Source organism: Montipora capricornis, chromosome 1 (assembly GCF_036669925.1).
Source record: "Montipora capricornis isolate CH-2021 chromosome 1, ASM3666992v2, whole genome shotgun sequence".
NCBI lineage: Eukaryota > Metazoa > Cnidaria > Anthozoa > Scleractinia > Acroporidae > Montipora > Montipora capricornis.
This window is the reverse complement of record NC_090883.1, coordinates 11,571,509-11,591,508: the sequence shown is the minus strand read 5'-3', so window position 1 is coordinate 11,591,508 and position 20,000 is coordinate 11,571,509. Positions and strand designations below refer to the sequence as shown.

At 37.8% G+C, this 20,000-nt stretch overlaps 2 protein-coding genes across 3 annotated transcripts in view; one reads left to right on the top strand and one right to left on the bottom strand.

Moving 5' to 3' along the window:
* LOC138052841 (uncharacterized) overlaps positions 1-20,000 on the top strand; it is a 21,825-nt gene that overhangs the window by 1,681 nt on the left and 144 nt on the right. Inside the window, exons 2-10 of one of the 2 annotated variants that reach the window (XM_068899458.1) lie at positions 5,274-5,419; positions 6,197-6,241; positions 6,539-6,655; positions 7,860-7,928; positions 13,353-13,414; positions 16,036-16,138; positions 16,294-16,425; positions 17,641-17,813; positions 17,931-20,000. The exon at positions 17,931-20,000 is cut by the window's right edge and continues 144 nt beyond it. In XM_068899458.1, the coding sequence (XP_068755559.1) occupies positions 5,274-5,419; positions 6,197-6,241; positions 6,539-6,655; positions 7,860-7,928; positions 13,353-13,414; positions 16,036-16,138; positions 16,294-16,425; positions 17,641-17,813; positions 17,931-18,030 (947 nt within the window). In that variant the 3' untranslated portion in view covers positions 18,031-20,000. The remainder of the gene's footprint in view (positions 1-5,273; positions 5,420-6,196; positions 6,242-6,538; positions 6,656-7,859; positions 7,929-13,352; positions 13,415-16,035; positions 16,139-16,293; positions 16,426-17,640; positions 17,814-17,930) is intronic. The other variant, XM_068899530.1, reaches the window with a different exon arrangement.
* The window catches only part of LOC138052976 (putative uncharacterized protein C7orf78), a 10,798-nt gene continuing 10,650 nt past the window's right edge, over positions 19,853-20,000 (bottom strand). Inside the window, exon 4 of the mRNA XM_068899654.1 lies at positions 19,853-20,000. This exon is cut by the window's right edge and continues 686 nt beyond it. The gene's annotated coding sequence lies outside the window, so the exon portion shown is untranslated.

The following is a 20,000-nucleotide window of genomic DNA, read 5'->3' as shown; positions in this document are numbered from 1 at the left end:
TTTGCTAAAATGTTTAGTGCAAAAAAGTTGGATAAGAAATAGTGTATTAGATGTTTGGTGTGTAGTATCGCTGAGTATTTCTACAGTGTACTCGTGTTTTTATATTTGACTCGCCCTAGTGGGCTTCTCAAAATACAGCACCACTTGTAAAAATATTCAGCGATACAATATGATTATTCTTTAACTGTCTCACTCCAGACAATTTTGCTTGTCAATGGGGCCCCCTTTAGAGGTGAATGTGTTAATTCTGCTTGGTATGTACCTTCAAAATATTTGTATCTCTTGGGAAGTATGTATTTTCTTATGGAAGGAAACCCAGGCCTAACAAGAATCGCTTGATGCTTGGCCTAACCCTAGCACCAATGAGATGTTCATTATATTAAGTACAAAAATGGATTTTTTATTTGAATCTTACAAAAAAGAAACAACCAACAAATGCATACAGACAGAAACTTTTTCAATGCATAGTTACAAGTTATATGTTTTCAGGAATTTTAGAGCATTTTTTAATGTTAAAACATTAAGCTATTCTGGTTTTCAGACCAGGGAATACGACCCTGGGAGCAGAGCTTCTCTAAAACTCGGCAGAGGGCCAAAAAGAGAGGCTCTGCAGAAAACATGTCAAGTCTTTTAGGTCGTCGCAGCCCAAGTTTATGGGCTAGTCACTCTGGTCCAACCGGTTTTTGCAATGCGCTCATCCTATATTTGACAAGGCGTTTGGGGTCTTGGAGGGCGATCGAGACTTAGTCTGGGTTTCAAACTGTCTCCAAGCAATGGTTTGCGCAAACTCAATAAGGACTTCTGCGGAGTCCTTTCTTTTTTCGTCGAGTTAAGGTGGCTCGAAAGGGTTTTTTACACATGCCATAACTAAGACACATGCCTCAGCTGAATGAATCAAATTTCTATCAAAACTAGTGTGGTCAACACACCTATGGGGGGAAGGGAAAGCCTGTACAGGTCCGCAAATGATCCCAGGACTGCAAATGACCCTCAAACTGTACCGCAAAATTTTTAATGATACCAGTACCGCAAATGATCCCGGAACGCAATTAATGATCCCCATTTTGGACTGCAAATGATCCTGAAAAAAAGTAAGGAATCATTGGCATGGAGGGTGGAATGGTCTGGACAGAGAATTAATGTGAAGAACTCTTATTTTTATTTATAAATCACTTTAAATGGCTCACACTGGTTTCTGTCTCTTTATAGTTTTCCAGAAAGACTGAATTTTGTTTCTTTCCACGCTGTTATAAATTTACCACATTTAATTATCGGATACAATTATCAAAAACTAACTTGGACGCAATTCTAAACTGATTGTGACCAGGGGCCCGTTTCTCGAACCCCGTGTCTGTTTTCGTTTCTTAGTTTTGCAGTCACTGGTCATGCGTGACTGACACCCAATCAGTCACAATCAGTGTTTTGATGATTGTATCTGATAATTAAATGTGGAAAATTTACATGTATAAAAGCGTGGTAAGAAACAAAATTCAGTCTTTCTGGAAAACTATAAGGAGGTAGAAACCTGTGTGAGCCATGATTTAAAGTGATTAAAATAAAAGCGATCTTCACATTGATTCTCTGACCAGAACATTCCATTTCGGGATCATTTGTGAACCCATGCAAGCCTCTTGCTTTTTGCAGGTTTGAATCCGTTGTCCTTGATTTTTTTTTTAGCATGGTTTCTTCCCAATCATAATAATTTGAACATGAACATGATAAGTACTGTACCTCCAGAACATTCCGTGCCTAATTTTTTTGCACCGCTCTGACTCTTAGCCGCAAACCGCAAACGCAGACATATGACATTGAAATATACTTCTGCAGTGAAGGATGACACTTCCGTTTTTCCTCACCACTCGGCGCGATGCATTTCCGCCCAATACAAATAAGAAAGGAAGAAACAAGAGTCCAAATGATCATGTATTGGCAAGCTAAATGGGCAGGTATTGGGGTCTACATTCCTTTGACTCGATTAACTTGAGGCTGCACTCGTAAAAAAAGGTCTCAACTTTATTCTGCCTCAATTCTTCACATATTGAAATTGACAACTGAGAGTTTTCGCGTGCATATACATTGAGGCCAACATTTCACACAACGGAAACCTCTCGAAGGTCTTTAACTTTTTGTGGATGAATTCAAACTTACATTAATTTATAGTAAAGCAGAGGTTTCGTGTGTTCCAGAAACCTCAAGTTTACTCAGTTTCTTTCATAGATATTTCATTCTCAATGTACATGTAGACTTTTTGGTGCTATTTTAAAGTAGCCAGGGGTCATGCTCATAGTATTCATTCATTAATTCATTCATTCATTTATTTGTTATTATCCACATAAAGAAAAGAAAAAAATAATAACACAATACACTAGAAATTTACTACCATTTGTGTCCATCCTTGAAGCGTGACGAATTTTGCGCGACGTTTTACTTTTCAAACGATAATGGTTTGTCCGGTTATGTGTCACTTTTGACCAACGAAATGGTGCCAGTTATGTCGTGAAATTGACAACATTTTGGCGGCACACCAGCATGTTTTGTTTACGTGCCCTCAAAGTTTTCAGGTTTTTCGTAAGAATGTTCGGGTTTTGCTTCACCGCCCTAATAATATCTCTGCTCATTTTGCAATAGAAAAAAGAAAATTCAAAGTTAACAAGTTTGGAATGAGGTAAATTACCATCCAGGAGTCGCTTTAGATCAAGATTTCAAATGCTCCTTGAAGCAAGGAAGAGTGTGTGCGCATTTAATGTCCTAGATGCAGAGTACTTTCTCCTCGATCTTTGAAGTTGCACTTGGGTTTCATGTATTTTTTTTCTCGTAGTTGCTGAATCACTTATCTTTTTCGTTCTAATCTTTCTTTGCTTCTCAGCAATGATGTACCTTTCAATTGGAGTTTTTTTCATCGTATGAAGTCCTTTCTTTGGTCTTCCTGGTATCTTGCTCATCATTATCCAAGTTGCAAAGAAAGTGCTGCAGTAGAGCTGTACTGTTTACATGGATTAGTCCTTTCAGCACACTTGGTTTTCAAGCTACAGTAGGTGAGGACTGAAGAAACGGCAATTCTGAGGCACACTGGGATTGTCGTTCAACACGACACGTTTGCCTTCGTCATTTTGATAAAGTATACCAAGTTCGATATATCGAAACTCGTAGGTTTCTAACTCTTCAAGACTCCAAGGCAGATTCATAAATATTTCCACTCTCATGAAAAACCTGAAAACTTCAAGAGCACGTGAACAAAACATGCTGGTATGCCGCCAAAAAGGTTGTCAATTTTACGACATAACCGCCAACGCTTCATTGGTCAAAAGTGACACATAACCGGACAAACCTTTAACGTTTGAAAAGTAAAACTTCACGCCAAATTTGTCACACTTCAAGGATGGATGCAAATGGTAGTATAATAACTTAAAGATGATAGACTACAAACGTTTAAGGTGGTAATGACAAGGAAGCCTGTATAGAAGCCAGGGGCTTATTAACTATAGACTTAACTGATTAGAGTGTAATGTGAAGTGCTAGTTTTGTGCCCCATATGAACCATGTGAGCGTTAGCCCTGCTGATTAAAATGGGCCCACACGAGGACAGAGAAAAACTCTGACCAGGGTGGGAACTGAACCCACGACCTTCGGGTTAGATCACCGCTGCTCTAATGACTGAGCTACTAAAGCCAGACGGGAGGAGGCCGTGGGAACTGAAGATGTTAAAGTCACGGAAATGAACATGCACAAGTACAAGGAAGGGTTACGTTTTTACCAATGCTGGCCATATGCATGTAGTACTTATATTTCAAAAGACTTAACTGATTAGAGTGTAGTGCTAGTTTTGTACCCCATATGAACCATGTGAGCGTTAGCCCTACTAATGGAAATGGGCCCACACAAGGACAGAGAAAAACTCTGACCAGGTTGGGAATTGAACCCACAACCTACGGGTTAGATCACCACTGCTCTATCGACGGAGCTACAAAGTCAGACGAGAGCAGGCCGTGGGAACTGAAGATTTAAAGTCACGGCAATGAACATGTACAAGTACAAGGAAGGGTTACGTTTTTACCAATGCTGGCCATATGCATGTAGCACTATATATTTCAATAGACTTAAATGATTAAAGTGTTATGTTTAGTGCTAGTTTTGTACCTCATATGAAGCATGTGAGCGTTAGCCCTACTGATGAAAATGGGCCCACACAAGGACAGAGAAAAACTCTGACCAGGGTGGGAATTAAACCCACGACCTTTGGGTTAGATCACCGCTGCTCTACCGACTGAGCTACAAGGTCAGACAGGAGCAGGCCGTGGGAACTGAAGATGTTAAAGGCACGGCAATGAACATGTACAAAAACGTTTGTAAAAACGTAACCCTTCCTTCTAGGCTTGTAGCAGACTTTACCTATTAGGAACAGCAAGGATTCTGGGAAAGGTGCTTGATACATAATCTAAGGAGGAGAGATTGTGTGGAACCCTTTGTCATAGGTTATGACCCATTTCCTCAGGTTTTTATATGTAGCAGCAAAGATCAGCCTGTGAAGGTGAAAAACAATAATAATAACAATAACAATAAAACAGCAATAACTTTATTAACAAATAATTGTTCTTAACTTAATTAAACAATCTTAAATTTACAATACATGAATATAATCTACTACAATCTTAATCCGTATAAATAATAAAAAATACTAAAAACTTCACTCCAACAGGATCAAATAAAAGAATTGGAAAATATACTTAAGAAAAAAACGACGTCAATAAAGTGTCCCTAAATATTACATTATGGCTCCTTCTTGGATTTCAATGTCAATATCAATGTTCTTAAAATCACAAACAACTTTTCTTCTAGCTCTTGATCTTCTAATAATAATAATAATAATAATAATAATAATAATAATATTATTATTATTATTAATATTATTATTATTAAATATTATTATTATCATTATTGTTATTATTATCATTGTTATTATTATTGCAGCTTTAGGACAGTGTAGCTCAATAATTATTGTTTTGTAGGTGTGACAAATCACAGTTACATTGGACCAATGTATTGAGCCTAATGTATAAGAATGGGGCAGGTACAGGTGTATATGCAAAGGTACAGTACATGCATGGAATGGCCAAAAGAAAGGATACCAACAGCATGCTGCAGTTGGTGCAAAAGAAATTGAAAGGTTCAGATCTCTCTCAATTCAGTAACGTTACCCCTAATGAATGGAGAGAAATCTCCCAGAAACCTCTAGTGAAGGGCCTTCAGTCAAAGTTTGTTTTTTTTGGGAACAGGAGCATCATCCCTTGGAAGTGTTTTTCGAGAAACTAATGATGCAGAGTCGATCAGAGTTGTTTATCATGCTATAAAGAGTGGTATCAACTATATTGATGTTGCCCCGTGGTATGGGCATGGCAAAGCTGAAACTGTTTTGGGAAAGGTAACTACACTTTTTTATGGTTCGTAGTTTTAGAGGATATAATAATTATTATAAAGGACTGAAACAATCCTCAGAGCAATCCCTGTGAGTCAAGGATTTCATGATAGAGGCAAGAGGTGCATTTTAATACCATAAACTTTAAGACAAACCTTTCAGTGGTTAAGTTATAAGTTTTAAAGCAATTTAAGTTTAGAGCATACAGTATAACATTAAAGTACAGTTTGTATTCTGGGTTTCAAACCAGGGAATGCGTCTTTGTGAGAACATAAAAATTAGGTTTTTTCAAATAAGTTGACAAAGATAGAATTTCCACTTTGGTAAGATTATTAATGGGTTATATGTTGATTTTTGCTTCTGTTATCTTAATAATGAGAAAACCTGTATTTTATATGCTTGCAAGGGTTTCATTAATTAAATTAATTGATTAAGATTTTGCTGAGGAGGTCCTCAGCATTTGGCAGGTGGGCATTTTTAAGAAAGCAGGCAGTCAAATTGATGGCAAAAAAGTGTGCACAGCCAGTCAATATGTGTTGTAATGACAGCCCTCAATGAACCCCCCCTGCACTTGTGTGGGTGAAATGTGTATATGCCGTGGTTCTAAATTTTTTGGGTTTCACATTTTTCAAACCAGTTGAATGTTGCTCTTTGTCTAATATTCATAATGTCATAATCTGAAACAAAGGGAAATCAAGATTGAACAATTTTAAAAAAGTTTGGACCAAGAGAAAATACGAACTACAACATGCATAACGATTGAGCCGCTGCATTATTTTTTAGGCCTTGAGAGATGTCCCTCGTCAAGCATACTACATTGCAACAAAGGTACATGTATACAATGTACAGTGTAACTCATTATTTAATTCTCAATCTTTTTAGAGACTTAAATGGGATTGATATAAAAGTTATCAAGTTTTACTCTTTGTTAGAAATGGCAACTTTACTTAAGACCTGCTAAATTTCTGGTTATTTTTGCTTTTAGACAACTCAGTATATGTATGCATTAATTTGTTTGTGGTAAGAATATTAATATTATTGTTCAAAACTGCAGAGAATTTAAGTTATTTTCTTCTGGGAACTGAGCTTATCAGACTATCTTTTGTATTTATTTAATACATATAGGTATGTCGGTATCAACCAGAAGTTCAGAAGATGTTTGATTTCTCCGCTGAACAGACATTGCAAAGTGTAGATGAAAGCTTAAAGCGCCTGGGTTTAGATTACATTGACATAATTCAGGTACAGAGAATATGTACATGTACATGTACCATGTTGTAAGGTACATCTATTTTGTTCTGGAACTACAGAATTCATCTCATCCTGGGCACTTTCCAGTTGACCAAAAATTTAAAAAAGGGTAAGGAATTGAATGGAACAGGAATGGAAAAAAAATGGAAATTTGGGTATACCTCGCGAAGTGGTCGTAAAGTCCCATAATTCCAAAACAAATGCAAATCACATCCCATTGATTCATTCCTTTTCAAGTGCAATGGTTGCTTACATTTTGGGGCAATGCTTCTTGAATGTGTTTGGTTTTAAGTGGCCACCAGGAAAACACTGTAACAGTTCCACTTGCCACATAAAATTATCTAAAAAAGTTTAACTGATGTTCTGGTCTAATGGAAAGTGCCCCTTGTGTCTTTGTATAGTCTTGAATGCTGCCCTCATTATTTTTCCCATGGGTGTACATGTATAAACAAAAAGTACTGTACTGTAATGTACATGTGTAACATGTTTTTAGTTCTGTGATAACCTCAGATTGTTGAAAAGAGGTGGAGGGCAATGTAAGAGTTATCTTTTGGGTTTAGGAATAGGGTTATGCCAACACTTACAAAACCGCTTTCGCTCACTCTGAGGTGAGTGTTCTGAGTTATCCGGTCTGCATTGTGAAAAGAATTGCGATCCATAAAAGATCATCTTAAATTTCCCAGTGTTGTGTTCTTTGAAATAGTGGCCAAGAAAAGATCACCGTCGATTGCTGATTACTTTTCTTTGTGAGTCGAATTGCCTCCTGCTGAGAAGAGTGCACTTTTTTGTGTCACGCTTAATGAATTAATCTTCTTTAAACTTGTGGATATTGGTATCAAATCATTAAATTGTCTAACAAAGGTGTGATTTTTCTGTGGTTGAAGAATATTGCTATGGACTTCAGAATGCAGGCAAACATACACTGTATCTCTGCAACTTAAGAGTTTCAAAATCTTCTGGGAGATCATGCCTCCGGACCCCTCTTGGAGGGAAGGCCCACACGGCCTTCCAAATACTTTGCCTGGGTGTTACACCCATATGCTCAACTGCTTCAAACCTTGTTGAAACTCCTGCTTATTAATAATGGCTCTTTATTTAAGTAAACCTTGAACAGACATTTAATTGACATTATAATTTAAGTGACATCATCTGTGTGCTAATGTGCTATACTGAATGTTTTTCCCGTTTACTGTAGGTTCATGATATGGAGTTTGCTTCATCACTGGATGTTATCATTAATGAGACATTACCAGCCCTGCAGAAGGTATCATTCCATATCATGTTATATTTTTAAATAGCTGCAACAGTGTGGTTGTTAATTTAACAACCAAGTGTGGTTGTGTTTAACTTGGTGATAGGTCTCTGCATAGAAACAATGACATTGTTGTCATAAGGGGGTTGCTGGACAATCCGCGAGCCAGTGAGTCATGCGGGCTCTGCTAGTCTTGCATTCAAGTCTAAACACCCATAATATTAATTTTTCAAACAGCGCTGATAAACAGTGATTAAGTCTAAGGACCCATTTTAAAACAGTTAGCTTTCAATAACTGTGTGACTCGCATGTTGACTCGCATGTTGACTTGCATTGCTCACTCGCATTGCTCACATGTTTACTGGCAGTTGGCTCACCATGTTGGCTTGCATGGCTCGCTGTCTCGCACATTGTCCTCACTCTTGTCATGACATACAGTAGACGTGGACACAAAGTTGGTAGCATGCTGTTAGTGGTCACATTGCTTGGAATTGAAACAATAATTAATGATTTTCAGAAAATAAACCACTTCCAATATTATTTTTCCCACATTACACCTCTTAACACTAAAAATTTGTCTTATTATACTTGTATGCAAAGAGCCGTAATGTCCAAAAATGCAGGTTATGATGTGCATGATTGATTGTAACGAATTTCACGAATAATTATGCAAATTTCATGATGGCGTCATTTGACTACAACTACCAGTGGTGTAAAAATGACAATAGCTCTCAGGGCTCAAGACACTTTTTAGCTCACTAGCCTAGTGGCTAGTATCAGGTCTTCTTTCACTAGCCAAATCTAAATTTGCAGTAGCCACAATCTCGGACAAAATTGTTGAAACACTTTACAATACCTTGTCCTCCCACAATGTTGTTTTGGCAAATGGGCTCAGAGACTCGCATTAAAACAACATTGTGAGGGAGAGTGAGCCACAAAAGCTTCAGATCTGTATAGTCGTGTACTGTTCCAACGAATTTTGTCACAGACTGTATTTGTGAGGAATTTAAACTATTTATAGGACGTGCTGATAAGGTCATAAGTGACACAACTTTACAGTGACCATAACCGGTAGGATAGCATTGCGTAAACATTTTATTCGTAACTGAGTTTGATGTACTATCTTCGAATTTTTTTTGGTATATATCCACAATAATAAAAGAAGGGAAATTGTGTAGATTTAGATATTTAATAGCTAATAAGAGTATTATAATCTGAAGTATGGTTTTGCTTGCTGCCATTGATAGTGTGACAAGGGCGCGAGCATATTTTTTTTTATCTCACATTGAAAGGTTTTCTCTTCGTAAAGTAGCTGAAATGCGCTACATTTCTCCTACAAGTGCTTGAAGATTAATCAGTGATGATTTTCCTGGAACATACAAGACATACAAAGGTTTAACAGCTAAGATAAAACCTATTCAGCCATTGTTTAACAGAGGACGTCATGGAAGTTACGTTAAAGAAGGCAAGGGAGGCCCCACAAGAGCAAAGAAGACAGGATTTCTACAATTGCTGTATCTGCAAGAAAAGTTTGTCGCTTTCTAACTTCTAAAGGATATTACTACAGTACGTACAATGAACAAAAAAGGACGTTCTACTTTGGTGGATGTGCTAAAAAGATTCATATTAGCGGCAAAAAGGAGATGACAACACAGATACATAGATAGATAGATAGATAGATAGTTTCATTAAAATATCGAACATAGCGGTCCGTAGACTGAATTGCGTTACAATTACTTAAAATTAAGATTAACTAAATTCTAAAAATATAATATTAGTTAAAATTATAACAATAAACATTTCTATAAAGGTTTGAAAAACTCTCTATATATAACTATGTACAAACTAGTCTAAAAAATTATGTACACATACTTGGAATAAGAGTGTTCTTAAAACGATTTGTATGTGTACGGGGCATGGCATAAGCCCTGGACTGTCTTAGATTATATCTGTGTTCTCTCTTAGGAGGTAAGACAGGCAAAAGTTTGTGATCCCGGCATGACGTAATAGACTCGAAAAGCTTACTACACAGAGCTACGCGTCTACTGTGCAAGGTTACTAAATCGAACCTGACCAAACATTCTGAATACGACGCATAAGGACAAATGATGGAGAGCACTCTCTTTTGCACTCGTTCGATGTCATCACTAAGATACTGTGGAAGCGCATGATGGTGCACAGTACTCTAAAACAGGTCTAATCGTGGTGCAGTAAAAAGTTTACAATGTCGCTCAGTGGAACGTTGGCGCACTTTAGAAGAACAATGAAATAAAGGCACTTGTTCGCTTTCTTAATGCACTCTAAGATTTGTTCGTTTCATTTTAAATCTGAACTAACAGTGACTCCTAGGATTTTTACACTGTTTGATACTGTTAGTTCCTTGCCATTTATCACAATTGGTGAAAAATTGTGAGTGTTCCTTTTAAAGTCAATGCGCATCTCCTTGCATTTGTCAGCGTTCAGTTCCATCCTGTTTTCGATCGACCACACCTCAACAGCGGAAACTGCGCTTTGTACATCACTAGTCGAACCTTGCCGTATCGTTTTGGCGATAGTCGTGTCGTCTACGTACTTCCAAGAGAGCGCGTCGACCTCAAGATCGTTGATCATTAATAAGAACAACCAGGGACCAAGCTTGGTCCCCTGTGGCACCGCGGCAGGGACTAGGCTCCACTCTGACCGGCAGTCTGATGACAGCTTGACACGTTGTTTCCTGTCTGACAGAAAGTCCAGCACCCAAACGCGAACCCACCGTAGCATATCCAAGGCTTCGATCTTTCTGTCCAACAGATTGTGATCAATAAGATCGAAAGCCTTACAATAGTCGAAAAGTACCACTCTAACAACCGCACCCGTGGTGTCATTGGCTTGTGACCAGTTATGTACCATGGATATCAAAGCGTACAAGGTGGAGGATATTGGAATACTGCCGTATTGGTTCGGGTCTATAATATGCAACACCGCTGGACCGACGTATCTGAGTACCACAAAATCTTCCGCAACCTTAGAGATAGCGGGCGTCAAAGAGATAGGATGCAGGTGCTTAGTAGCATCTTCCACGGGTTTTTGCTTTAGGAGAGGCACCACATCCGCAAGCTTCCAAGGGGCAGGAAGCCTTTGTTCTCTAAAGCTTGCGTTCAGTATAGATGTGATAGGCTGTACGAGGATCTCTGCATATTCCCTCAAAAGCCAGTTGCCGATGTCGCCAGGTCCAGCTGCCTTACGCGGGTTTAGATTGGTTAGAGCGGATAGAACAAGAAATTCCGTGACTAAAGGCACTTCGGAGTCCTCCACCTCTGTAGGGACAGCAACTAGGGGTTGGTAATGCTTCGTGGGTTCTAAGAACACAGCGTTGATGACGTTAGCTAGTTCAGCGTCACACTGAATATATATGGACGAAGGATATTGCCTTTTGCCTTGATGTAGTTTCCTTCAGGAGGTCGTATAAAATACTAACTGGTGTGGTATTTTATATAAAATGATGATGTATCGCCAACTGTCAAATATTGTTATGGCTTAAAATTAGTTTGCATATATAAATTATGTAATACCCGGCCCAGGTTTATTATGCGAGTAAAAACGTCAGAAAATTTAAAAGAATACTTTTTATGTTAGTAAAGTGTTTAATTTATAACACTCTTCAACAATTTCTGTTGGGAAGAGACATAGAAATGCAGAGAAAACAAAAATATAGTAACTATCAAAAATACGAATTTCGCACAAGGAGTGAAACTTATGACATGTGATATAAAACTTGTTTACATTAGTTCAGCGCGTGAGCAACTTTACCAAAATGGTGACACGCAGTTTGAAAACCTTACAGTATTAGACGGTTTATACTGACTGTTTTTTCATAACAAGGCCATTGCAGGCTAATTAGATATCGCTTAACATTTTTTCTAGTCTAATTTCGCTAGACAATAAAACCAACAAAAGAAGAAAACGACGACATTGTGTTAGTGTGCACGAGTCACCACTATATTAATTAGATTTCGCAAGAAATTTTTTTCTCAGTGCATTGACAAGGTCACCATGCACATTTGCCTCTAAAATGGCTATTTTTTCTAATACAGTGTCTCTTAAAAATGGTGATGTGTTGGTGACTCGCTGAATTACAGATGCACGCTAGTTAACTTTGTGAGAAGATCAAGGCCTAGTAAAACGGGAACATGGGGAAATACACTGTTGTTTTTTTTTGGGAATTTGCGCTACATGAGATAAATGAAAAGACTTTCGACCAGCAAACACGCATTGTTGTGCAGTTTCCTATTGGTCTAACAAAGGTGAACTCTTCCTTTCTGGTGCAAAATATTGGAGAATTGGGTGAAAAGTCAATGTCCCGTGCAAAAATTAATGTGTTTTGAGTGCAGGTAAATGAACTTTGGGGCCTTCCAGGAGAAGTGAAAAATCGTTAAGAAGATAACACATTACAATATTTTTCTTCATGCGATAAAACTCTAACGGCTGCTGCAAATTCATCCTGGTTAAGGCAATCCCTAAGCAGGTTTATGTCCATTCGAGGTTTAAAGTTAGTGGCAAACTATGTGGAGAGAATTCATACCTTCTTGAATTAGGACTATGAGGTCAACTCTACAGGTGGAATGTTAAAGAAACTACACTCAGTGTGTTGGAAAAGAGGATGTCACTCTGTGATGTACATGTAGTCAGTTTTAGCCTGCAGTTAAGGCAGCCTTGCCGAATTATCTGGAAGGGGTTCATGGAGAATAAAATATGAAACAATATGCTACTGCACCTATCCAGCCAAACAGAATGTTGTCTTGCCTTGCATCAATCAGAACTTAAAGGTGTGAGGAAGTTCTAATATAATTAATAAATATATAGATTTAGCCAAGCCTAAAAGCGGAGCTCTCGTTTCACAATGTAGTGTATAGGGAAAAAATTCTGCCTCTGTATAAAGTATATATTTCTGTAGCCCCTTGTCAAAAGTGGCAGCAACAATGAAATAAAATGTAAATGTACCAGTATATATTTGAAGTGCAGGATGAAAGGGCAAAATGATCGTCGCACTTATTTGGACTCTAATAGAATCCTGAAAAATTCATGTGGCTTCAATGGGCATCAATGCCATTGCAGTATTTTAGCGACCTTAGCTATGAAGCCACTCAGTTGGGCTCATGTGCTATAGGCCACTTCGAAAATATCCTCCAAGCATTCTTTCCAGTTTCTCTTGGAACTTACAATGGTCCCAAGAGAAAACAAAAACAATGCTTATGCAAAATTTGGGGGGACAAACAAAGAGTATTATGTATGGTATTTTCCGAAGTGGCCTATAACCCGCCCTTCAAAGACATACATCACTTCTCCCTTTTGTTGTACCAACAAGTTCACCATGGTTAGTTTTGTTTTGTACATATATGTAGCACACACAAAGGTGTATAAGGTTTGTGAAAATTTGATTCCCTTTATTAATTTTAGATGAAAGACAAGGGAAAAGTGAAATTTATTGGAATCACAGGATATCCATTAGTAAACTTTCAGTGAGTGTCATAGTTATATTTTTTTGTCTTTCTGTCACCCAGTGTGTTGCTAACTATTCTCTGCCTTTCGTCCTAAAAAAACAATATCTTGCACAAAAAAAAGTAGACCAATGTAGGTGGAAATCTGCAATCTGCAGATTAACAATGACCTTTTGAATACCCTTTGGTAATGGAGGTACTCATTTCCTTTTTTGAAAATGTATACTCAATGCAGCAGTTCTAGATGCATCCCATAAAATAAGTATGGAATCTCAGGGGAGGTACATCACTGTAGTTTGGTGAATTTCTAGAAAATTAATTCCTCCAGTAACAGTACATGTAGTATAATGACATATCTGCCCTTATATTAATTAAAGAAAATTAGTGTCTTGTGACCTCTAAAGTTGCCTTACAAATTGGTTAAGAAGTGCCTTCGCCGCTGAGCAAGTAACCAAAAACACACAACTTTAACTATGCCAGAACCGGATCACAACATTGCTGACTAGCAAAAGGAAATGTTCCATGTTACTGGCCTTCTTGGCATTGTCCTCCTCCTAAGCAACCTCCCCAGTGAGCCTCCAGTACCACCTGAGGTCCCTCTTATATAAAATGAAGACATTGTCAAGCCTTTCAAGTTGCACTTAGCAAGAACTGTGCAAATGCTGTACAGAATGTTGTTGACCTTATTATGATCAAGCAGCAGGAAAAGAACATCAGAGAAAGCAAGGAGAGCTTCCATGCTCTTGATGTGAAACTCAGCCCATTTATGTTCCCACATCTGAATCACCTAAAAAGGTTTCAGCCAGAGAAGAATTAGTCTCTCTTGTAACAGCTGTAAATCTTTTGTTGGTTCGTTTAGATCAACGTGGGAAACGCTCGACACTGTCCTCTTTACAATACGAAAATTCGTGTTTACCGTAACCTTGATTCACGAGTGTTTGTAATGTTCAATCCCTTAGATTTTCCGTAAATTCCTGGACAATGACAGTCCGATTAGTGTTCCTTTGACCATAAACGGGGCAAATAACAACTTAGTCAACAAAAACGTGTAGCGCCGAGGTTTGACCTAAACTGGAATGAACCTCGATCAAATCACGTGACCTAAAGGCTCGGACGGACTGGTCCGATTGCACAGAATAATCAGCAAATAAAACTAGCATTTACAACCCTTGCATGAACTAAACGACCAAATTACGGTCAACCACCAAACTAAGGCTTGTTGTAGTAGAGGTTCCAGAAGCTTAAGACATCCATGGAGTCTCTCAAATGTAATTTCTCACACTTTCCCTTGCCAGCATGCCTTTGCCTGCACAGAGCACTTGCAGTTTTGCTAATCTCTTGATTGAGCACATGCTAAAACAACCTTGTACATGTAGTTGGTAACCCTTGAGACTCAATTGGAAGTCACAAAATCCAGACACAGCTTAATGTGTTAAGAGAAGACAGGAACTGCAGTTGCTAGTTTAGAGGAGACGTACAGTATACATAACATGGACCCAAGGTCCATGGACCACCCCTGTGGACACTGTCCATGGACTTCCACCCCTCATTTTGTGGGTTTTCAAGCAGAAAAATATTTTGATGAAAGAGAGAAGTGATCCTTACCCTTAACTGGACAATGTTTTATGCAATTGTGTCTTACAGACACCAGGAAAATTTAGGTGGCTCCAAACCCATTCAAACCCATGACCCCTGCAATGTTGGTGCAATGATCTACCAACTGGGAGCAGGTCAGTTTGTTGGGCTCATTTTTTCTTGTGAAGGACTTGATTAATGAAATGAATGTATATTTGAAGTGCGGGTTATCTACGAATTCCCTTTTGGCCACCATTAAGTGGTATATATTGTGTCAAAATGAGACGATTGCTTAAATCATTGGTGTAGCCCATAGACCTCGTTTGCCATTATGGTGGCCAGATTTATATTCTTGTTTTAATGCTAATAATACCTTCTAGTCTTGCTATGACAAGCAAATAAAATTATAACATTATTGAAAGAACGTATTGTTTTAAAATGAGGGCATTAGGTCTAGTTAAATGTAAATACAAAAGAATGTACATGTAAAGGTGATTGCCATTTATGAAAGTGGTCTATAACTAGGAGTGAAAAACTGCCCTATATTTCTCTCATGGCTATTTCACAGACCATGACTTTAACTTTTGGTTTGATTTTGTCGTGAGTGAGACTCCCGCAGGAGCCTGGTAACCATGCAATCACAAGAAAGTCATAATGTCACTGAAACAACTGTTTTTGTTTTTTTGCAGAAAAGGTAGTCTAAAAGTAGATTGGTTTGTCAAAATGCTGCGACATAGGCTTAGTATGGGAGTTGTTCACTCTTAGTCATGGGTTCCTATCTAAATTGACCAGATAAGTGTGAGGATCACTTCTTTCTTTCATCAAAAGATTTTTGTGCTTGTAAAATGTATCAATTTACAGAATGAGGGGTGGTCCACAGGGGTAGTCCTTGGTCCTGGGATCCATGTTTTGTATATGTCCAGTGTCAGGGGGATAAGGGAAATTGCTTGGAACTCAAGTGTGATTTGCACTTCACAGATCCAGTTTTTATGTTCCTTCTTGCCTTTGAATGATATAGAATTTTCAGGTTGTCTAGTAAGTATATTATGTTTAATCAAATCTTACAGGACAGTTGTGGAGAGAAGTACAGTTAGGATTGACACTGTGTTAAGTTATTGCCGCTGTTGTTTGCATGACACAGAATTACTGGATTACAAGGAATTTTTCAAGGTGAAAATTTCATATCAGTAGCTAGTATTATAACTGTTTTACATTAAGGCCGTCAGTGATTTTCAAATACACTGTTGAACACTTGGAACAATTCATTGTTTGCCTGAAACTAGATAGTTGGAATCTATTGTACCATGTATGCTGCTTTTTTTAAGGAGCGTGGAATAGGAGTAGTGAATGCCTCTCCAATATCAATGGGATTACTGTCCAGTCGTGGGCCTCCTGCATGGCATCCAGCTGGGGAAATGGTACGCAGTAAGTGCAAAGAAGCTGCTGATTATTGTCAGGTTTGTGAAGTTGATTAATTAATAGAATAAAAATACACAGTGAAAAATTATAACCAGTAACAGAAGGGTTCATTAAATTTGTCTTAATATTATTCCGGGTCTTGACAAACTGCAAGCCAGCGAGTCATGTGAGTCACTTATGTTGACCTGCATGCATGTTGACACCAGTTTTAAAACAGTTACCCTGGTAGCTTTCAATAACTGCAAGTTGTACAAACTCTATTATTCCATGAGGTGGGTTCAGTTATTAGAGTTTAGGGGGAATAATAATTATACACTTAATGCATATGTATGGTCCCAAGGAAACATCAGGACTCGAGGGAAAACGAACTAACTAGTTTCCGGAGGGACCAGAAATTAAGTGCTTTGTTATATATTTAGACTTTTCCTGCAACAAACATCCAGAGCGGGCAACAACTGCGGAATTGTATCCTGGTCAGGATACATTTGAATTTGATCAGGGCCACATGACAAAGAATCAACCAATCACAGTGTTCATTTTGTTGCGCGAAAGTCTAGGTATATAACAATGGTAAATATATCTCTTTGAGCCATTCATCCCGGAAGTGCAGCCCCCATTGATGAGTAAACTCATCTGCATGGTGTTAGACAGAGTGAAAAATAGAATTCTCACTCTCAGGATTGAAAGCTTTATTTGCCTTCACTTTTTGTCATACTAGACTGCAGGTTCGCTTGTAAATAAATATCAGTTAAGTGTTTGATTTATTTGTCAATTTTATTTTCCTTGAATGAGAACTTTTCTTAGCAGCAAAGGACATGATATGATGTTCTTCGAAATGTGTTTGCTTAGTTCTGGCAAAATTTCAAGTTTTGATTTTTGTCCAAAAGCTGTTTACTTTGAGTGTAAGTTGTGGATTTCATGGTCCACCATCAAGTTTGAAACTGACCCGATTGGTAGTCAGAGGGTTGGATCTAGGGAAAAGTGATGTAATTAATACTCTCTTGCTTAAAATCTCAGTGTGTTAGTGCAGCTGATTTTATATGCAAAACACAAGTTTAAAAGTCTGAAAGCCTGAAACTCCCTTGCTGCATATTAATTCAGCCGTGAATATGTTGTAGTTCAATTATACACCCATTGCATTCTTTAAGCAAGCAAGTCTTTGACATGCCTCTTTAAACATGCCAGTAAGACTTTCACCTGAGCTGTGTGAGGACTGTTTTAATTTAATCTGGTATTTCTCATTTTTTCCCAAGAAACAAGGTGTCGACATCTCCAAACTTGCTCTTCATTTTACGTTGGGGATGGAAGACATTCCAACCACTTTAGTCAGCACTGCAAGTATTCAGAATCTTCAGAAGAATATTGATGCTGTCAGTGAAACGTTAACAGAAGAGGAAAGAAATTGTATGGAATTCATTAGAGACAAGTATGTGCATCAGATTACACTCACTAGTCAATCTACCTTAATAAACAAAGCAGTGTTGTTTTTGCTCAGTGATGTGATTTTGTCTTTAACCTCACAGATGATTACTTTCCTTTCCAGTATTTTCAAACCAGTTGGCAATCTTTCATGGGAAGGTGTTGAAGTTGCAAAGTATTGGAGGAAAATAAAAGAATTGCAAGCCAAAACATCTCCTGTGTGACAAGTTCTGTTTTGCATGGAACAGAATAATGAAGTCCCTGAATGTGTAATTAAAACATAGGCTGTACATATAGGTACATAAAAGTTGGGGTTTGTTTGTCTAAGTAATACAGACCCTTAATAGCAACAATAATAATATTTATTAATTGGAAAAAATGATGCCAGTGTGGAAGAAGGCCTACTCTTTGCAATTACATAGTTTCTGATCATGCTTTCCAATGGTGTACTAATTCATGTATTGTAATTATTGTACATTCATAATTATTGTATAATGTACAACAATTATAACTGTATTTAGGTAGAAGCTCCTTGTTTATTCTGGGAAAAAGAAGTAAATCTACAGACTAATCTGCCTATATCTCTCAGAGGTACATTCATTGCAGGAGGGTTTTTAAAAACCACTAGTGAACTTTCCCTTCTAATAAAATCATGCATGTCAGTGAACTAGGTGTATAACTGTACAGACCCATGGCATTGTGGACAATTATGAGATGACATACATATGCAGATTGCTCGTCTTGACATGCTTTTTTCTTTACCAATTTTTGTGTCACTTATTTGTTGATTATACAGTGCAAAGACCTGGAACAAATTACAATAAATTCACCAAAGAATAAAAAGGAAGAGACAAACGTTTCCAGCCACTGTGCAACCCACATTGATTGTCAACTGCCAAGACTGAAATATCAAAATGTTGACAATAACTATTATTATTTCCAGTGCTAGTACCGGTATACTATAATATGAATTTTAACCTATCCAGACATTCCAACCCCTTTTGAAGGAAAATATGGAGTATCTCTCCCAGGAAATTTTGCAAACTTAAGTTTCTCTCAAGTGGTATTTCCTGCATTTTGACATCATTTTTGTCATATTCTAAAAGGCCTTTCTTCTTACCAATGCTTGTCCACCATTTTTGGAGCTGCTAAATGGAGTAAGACTACTGGCCATATGAGTCTGCACAACATGGGGTGTTCAGTTGAGCGACTGGGTGAGATATCATTAGGATAAGAAAGTGTAATACATGTATGTGACATTAATATGGTGCTGTCTGTGCAATTTTTCGTGCAACTTGTCTTGTAACGCCAGTTCTACAATCGTTCTCACAGTACTTTTAAAACAAACAAGTTGCTCTACGGTTATTTCACTGAGCAACGTTTCATGCAACTAGTCTCATTTCGATGATCACATGAGGTTAAAGGAACACTTTCATTGGCTGGTGCTGCAAACCATTGCGACACAAGTTGCAGGACAGATGCTACACTGTGCAATGCTTAAAAAAATTTGTTGCACTTGTTGCAGAAAGTAGAACTCAATTTTACTTTCAGCAATTGTTTCTGCAGCTGGTCTCGCAATCGGATTGTGAGACGAGTTGCAAGAAAAATTGCCTTAAGTCTACACTCAGATCGCAAAAACGTACTTAAGATAAGCAATTTTTTTACTTGTTTTCAGAATTTCATGATAAATTGGGAGAATCTGATTAAAATTGGAAGAGCTGGAGGTAACACATATCAAGTATTTATGAGTCAATGAGTTATTGCAGTTACCCTAACCCATATAATGAAAGCTAAAATTTCAGAGAGTGCTTAGGCCTAATCATTGAAGCGAGGGCTTAGGCTTAATCAACAAATTACTGCTATATTGACTGTGAGTCTCATATTGACTCATTGACTCATGGGACCTCAATCAAATCAGGAGGTTGGAATGTCTGTCTATCGAACCATCACCATCATATGCACTGTACATAAGATTGTGTTTTGGAAGGGTTTAATGCAACTAAATAAACTACATAACTTTATCTGTAGTGACAGGAGGAGTGACTCAAGTTGGTCATAGTGTTTATTTCACAGTATTGCAAAATTCTTGGAATTTACATACTGGTAGCTACAATTTCATTTTAATAAAGACATTAAAAATTCACATGCCATTTTCAGTTGCAATTTACAAGAACTGAGTATTCAAACTTTATCA